We start from the raw sequence: 6,000 nt of genomic DNA on the forward strand, positions 1-6,000 counted from the left end.
AAAGCCCTTAAAGCCTTCACAGTTCAGATCTAGCGGATAACGGCTTAGAATTTGTGTCTTGAAGTGAGAAAGTCAGCTGCACTAACCAGCCACTTCTTCTAAAACTGCAGACCAAGCTCCACTTTCATACCACTTCCCCTACACTTCTGGGGTCTTGGTGTAAATGTGTGCAAAAGCAGTCTTGAAAGTCATGCTTCTCTCTACAAATGCGACTCTCAGGGGACTTTAAAGTGCTGATTCTTGCCAATAAATACATGCACTGCTCATGAAAATCAGTTAATTACCTTATTAGTAATTCTTCTGTTAAGGTGTAATGAAGTATATTTCTTCAAGATATATTTATATATATATACATAAAATTAACCTCTGTGCTATGTGCAAGGGCAGAGCTGTTTCCAAATGTGAGATAGAGAACTACTGAAGGTTATAGCACTATTGCATTATATTGCAATTTGCATATTATTGCTGATTTATACAAAACCGCCACGTTAAATGGACTCTATGAGGCATTTGTTTCTAATGTGCTATGACGTAATGAGAAAGTGAGGAGACAGCGTAAGGGCCATGCTCAGGTTACATTCACACCTGCCGTGGCTTATACTCCTGAAGGGATGAGAGTAAGTCTGAACAGGGAAACTCCAGTTTCAAGAAGCACTTTTTTGTGTTTCAGTGTAAATAAGAGTGAAACCACTGTGGTACTTCACATTAGGCTTTAATTTAAGCTTCATGAGGTCATTTTTTCCACTGAAAACTGTGCATATATGGTATTATAGCAACAAAATTTTGGACAAAGTTTCTTTTACGCCTCAATCGACAAAGTTTTGTGAACTGTGAAACTCTGTAAACGGCTGAGAGCAGACGTGTGGAAGTTATAAAAATACATGTCTCTAGAGGCAGCTCGTGCAGGCCTGGGTAATTCTCTGTATTTGCTTGTGAGTTAGCAGGTCTTATAAGTAAAATTAACACCTCCCCACTACAGTTGCATGTGTGGTTTGTGACCATGGTTGCTGCCAATAACAATTCTAAGGCAGTGTATGAGCAACATTTATGACAGAGGTTCTTGACCCAACACTTTATGTTGCCTAAGAAAATGAGTAAATAAGTCTCGGACTCTGTTTAAACCTCTTCCTCCTCCTAGAGAGAAGCAGGGAGGACCTCAGTGCAGATGGGATGGTGTTATTGTTTTCAGGCACAAAAAGAGGGAAAATTAGTCACACACTGAGGCGTGTAGTGAACAGCGCCCTGAGCTTAATAACAGGCTTTGCCTTCTAAACCTGCTCTAAAACGCTGTTCATAAAGTATTAAAGCTCTGATGTGAAGTTAAAATAGCGCCTAATGTGAATGTGACTTTAGAGGTTAACTTTTTTTTTTTACTATAAATCAACCTGGAACTACATTTTTAATCAGTCTTATAGCGTTGTCTTAAAATTGCTTAGGTATGGATAGAAGAAATTAATAATTTAAGCAGGATTAGAAAATATAGGATGATTTTTTTCATCATAAGGTCCATATTTTGATTCCGGGACTTTAAATTCAGAAAAGTTACCCTTGTAAAGTAAAACAAAACAAAAAAAAACTGACTTAAAGCACACTTGTCTGATTGGCCAGCGTTGAGAAAGCCTGCTGAGGAGAAGCACCGCGTGCCTGTGAGCAACACTTATTTATTTTTGCATTTGTTCACTGGTTTGTTTGTTCTTGATTAAAACTTGAATCTCAACTTAACTTGCTTATTTTGGAACCTTAATCTAACCAGGAATAAGCGCGTGAACAACATGTGTAACATGTGCAACATGTGACTGATCTGTAAATATTAATGCCCTTTGCATTGTTTGTTTTCTCGTGTTCGGTCAATTAAGTCTTTCAGTCACAAGCTGCAAAAAACATATGTGCAGCTTTTTTCCTGTGCATGCTTCAGTTAATTGGCATACAATGCATGACTGACATGGGAAAGGTCTGCTGTCAGGAACAACCAAAGCTAACAAAGCTAGCATGGTATTTGCTGACAAGAGTAAATTAAGTGTCAGTAAGACTTCTGAAGAACACTGTTTTACTGAAATGTTTACATATATATTGGCAGCAAGACGACTTTAGTTTGGCTTCGTAGGCCTGAAGATGACTATAAAGAAATCTCTGTAACATTTTTGTTGCCGAAAGTAAAAATTTTGCATCCCCAGTACAGGTGGGTCAATAAAATTACAATACTTTTTTTTTTTGCCATGCAATTACAGACACACTGGGGGGTGTTACTCAAATGAATGAGGGTAAAATGCACAGAAGCTTTAGTAAAGATGGTGAACATCCAGCTGAGAATTCACTGAACTAATCAGTTATACACTAATGTGACACCGCAGTGTACGTACTGCATATAAAATTCCAGCTTTTCATCCTTTAAAAAAAAATACTCCTTCAGTTACACAGAATACTGTATTCAAATGTTATTGTGGGCAATGTATCAAAATAATATCACACTAGCTTCTGAGATACTCTTTGATTCCGTTCCCTAATTCAAAGCTGTCTGTATAATGCATTTTTAACATAGTTAAAGCCTTGTTTAACATGAATATGCAATTTAAATTGCATATATATATCTGACAAAAAATAAGAATAAAAGTATATGTTCCCATTAAGCCATCCATAGGTTTGTAAACAGTAGGCCCATTTCACATTACCAACTAAAAGTGGATCAGTGATAAATTTCTTTAAGAGCTTTTGACACTAAAGTTTCTGTATTATAAAGAATTGCAAAAGTCTCTTCCTTTGCATTATTTCTCATACATATACTACAATAAAGCTACATGAGATGAGACAGGCAGAAACTTTGGGTCAGTTACTGCTCCAGCAAACAGGAACTGGTTCATGTCTGGGTATGTGGCAGCTGTAAGTGATGTGAGTGATCATGCTGGAAATACTAAGTATTGTTGGTATTGGACCTTCAGGTATATTGATTCTGGCTGTTATTTAATTTTCCAAGGCAATGTATGATGGCAGGAAATGCCATCATACTGTCATTGGATCTGAGGCGTTTTTGGCTCCGGGTTGAACCAATAAACTCTGCTTGGAGGTCTAGTGTGTGTACTTTAATAATATAAACATTTTATTATTATTATTATTATTAGGCACTGTTCTCAGTACGAGACCACAGGCCTGCTCTCATATTGTGAGGTGTATGTAGTGGTGTGTGGCCAGCTGCACATCTGTGCCCCAGGGCATCCTGACAGACGAATCCACCCATGTTTATGGTTAAAGGATGGTCTAAATTTAAATGGAAGAAATAACACTTAAACAGCCATTAAATGACAGTTTCACTTAAACAAAAAAAACAAGGGAACCCTAAAACTTACCCATCCCTCAAAAGTCTCCCCTGTGTTGGAAGTTTCGATGAGGTCCTCGAACTGAATGGTGCAGTTGGCCACAAAGTCATCATATCCGATTGGAGTGTCGTGGAAAATAGCCAGCTCGATCTGTTTGCCGTCGTTCACGTTGAGGCAGAACTCCTCGTTGTACGTGGGCATGTTGGTTTTCTGCTTGGTGTGAGTCTGCCCAATTTTGTAGTCGTCCACCTTCACCACAATGTAGGGGTCCATGGCTGGAGGAGCCTTGTTGAAGATGACAGAGTGGCGGAGGGAGAAGGTAGTCGGTTTCAGGTCCACCGCCTCGCCGATCCGGAGCTTTAGATACCCGTTAAACTTCATGTTTACTAAGCTTATATATGCGCTAAGTTAAAAAGACAGCTGGCAAATTAAAAATAATATTTTAAAAACAATATGGAGAAAAAGTCATTCACGCTCACTTCAGGTCAACAACGACCAAATCTGTTCACAGTTCTTGGTGTCAGCTCATCCTGACCTAAAAGTTTTTGTGCTGACCGTCTGTGCAGCGCGTTTACTGTGAGCGCAAAAAGCTGCAGCCAGTATCGGTGCGAACCTGCTTCAAATGCTTTCAGTAAATAGGAAGCAACAGCATGCTGGGGAGGAGGCACAAGTTCCGCATAACATTTGACACACACACACACACCAGCAAACCTGTCACTGTCGGGTTGGTGTGTCACGTGATTGTATTGTAGTTCTTTGTGTAGAAAAAAATGGAGTCTGGTACTATATAGACCATGATGCAACACTCTGTTTGTGTAAGGTGCTGTGGTGCTTCACCTGTCCTTCACTCTGTGATGAAATATCGCCCCTTTGGCTCTTATCGTGCACTACAGAGTCCGAGTTTCTCATTTATAACTTCAAGGGCTTTATCAGGCTTTAAAAACCTTTAAAGATATTTTTTTCTTTGTCAGACTTGACTGGCTACTTTTTACATGCAGTTGTCATAGCTCTTGTAACAGCTGCTTAAGTATACTTTAATCTAAAGCTTGCTAAAACCATAAAGAGTAGGCTTGATCAGTTCTGATCAGAACCAGCACAGATAAGCTGACCACAGGCTGTCAACAAAGAAAATCTACCCTCGCATCAGAGCTCCCGACAACAGCTTAGCCTTGCACTTCTGCAGAAGTGAAAAAAAAATACAACAAATGAAAAAAAAATCTGTTTCTAAATTAAAGAAAAACAATGCAAATAACTAATAAATAAAGAACTGGATGTACTTTTACACAGTGTGTTGATAGTTTTATGTTTGCAGTTTGCTCTTCATCCAGTAGATGGCCATGAAAGATCAGTAAATACAATGAAACACCCTGAAACGAACATGAGACGTGACATTTAAGTAAGTAAGTATACAAAGCTCTACTTTTTGTCTTTATATTTAGAGCCTTAATGGATTCTATCAGGGCACACCAAGTAAAAATCAATCAAACAGACCAGTTTGGAACGAGACTTGATATTTATTGTTTAGTGTATTGTTGGACGTTATGATGAGAAATATTTCAAAAATCTAATGTAATTTAAACCAAACAAGCAAGCAGGAAGTATCGTGTTTCCAGTTAGAGCCATAGTGGCGTATTTTCATGCAGTTTGGCGTCTGTGCACCACCGCAGGGGATCTGAAATTTAAAGACTGAAGATCTGATTGAAGTGCAGACTTTCAGCTTTAATTGACTGTTTAAGAATTGCAGATATTTTTTACATAGAGCCTGTCATTCTCAGAAGCTCAAAATTAATTAGACAAACTAACATAATTTTATACATAAGGATCTTTCCCCCCTCTTTATTTATAGAGTTTTTACATGCAGTTTGACATATCAGGCCTAATAAAACAAGTACCAAACGATACAAAGACATACCTCAATACATTCAGGCCATTACAATTTGGATGATTTTTGAGAACTACTGAACAGCATATAACCAATCCCCATCCCAAGCTCCATAAGGATCATTTTTAATATTTCATGACTCCATGACGTCTAGAACCCATCACCAAATGCTGTGTTTCATCTCCTGAGATGCTATGTCAGCCAAACTGAGTTGCTGCTGGTTTGTGGGTATTTTGGTCTCCAGTTGACTAAAACGCACGCTCTATTAGCCAGAGATCATGTGACCGACTTGACTCACTTCTTTCATTTCATGAGAAACTGTTGGGTGCTTCTGCAGTATGCTTTGGGTCATTATCCATTTGCATCATGAATTGCTGTCCAGTCAGTTTGCAGCATTTGACTGAATCTGAGAACACCTCACAGTTCATGTTGATACTTCTATCAGCACCCACAGTGGGACCTGCTTCCCCTGGCAGCCATACATACCCATGCCCTAACACTGCCCCCACCATCACAGACGGCATGTGTAGCAAGCACCCGACACACACAGTGTTTGACGTGTTTTTGCATTTCTTTATTTCGCTTGTTTAGCAGTTCGCTGTGACTAAGGCACTCGAGCAAGGAGTCGGCTCCTTCTGTAGCTCCTCCACTGCACACACAGATGCTTTTTTGCAAAGTCTAATCTGGCCTTCTTGCTCTTCGGGGAAGCCAGTGCTTTCCACCTCATTGTAAAAACTGCATTTATATTCACAAGGGCGTCTCATGATTGTAGACAATGATACACATGCCTCCATGGGAGTGTTATTG

At 39.2% G+C, this 6,000-nt stretch overlaps 1 protein-coding gene across 1 annotated transcript in view; it reads right to left on the minus strand.

Annotated features, from left to right (window-relative positions):
* Positions 1 to 3,987, minus strand: part of prkcha (protein kinase C, eta, a) — a 29,282-nt gene extending 25,295 nt beyond the window's left edge. Inside the window, exon 1 of the mRNA XM_040042126.1 lies at positions 3,342 to 3,987. Within this exon, the coding sequence (XP_039898060.1) occupies positions 3,342 to 3,692 (351 nt within the window). The 5' untranslated portion in view covers positions 3,693 to 3,987. The remainder of the gene's footprint in view (positions 1 to 3,341) is intronic.
* Positions 3,988 to 6,000: the final 2,013 nt, after the last annotated feature.

The sequence above is a fragment of the Simochromis diagramma genome, unplaced genomic scaffold (genome assembly GCF_900408965.1).
Source record: "Simochromis diagramma unplaced genomic scaffold, fSimDia1.1 OVJJ01000304.1, whole genome shotgun sequence".
Classification (NCBI taxonomy): Eukaryota; Metazoa; Chordata; class Actinopteri; order Cichliformes; family Cichlidae; genus Simochromis; species Simochromis diagramma.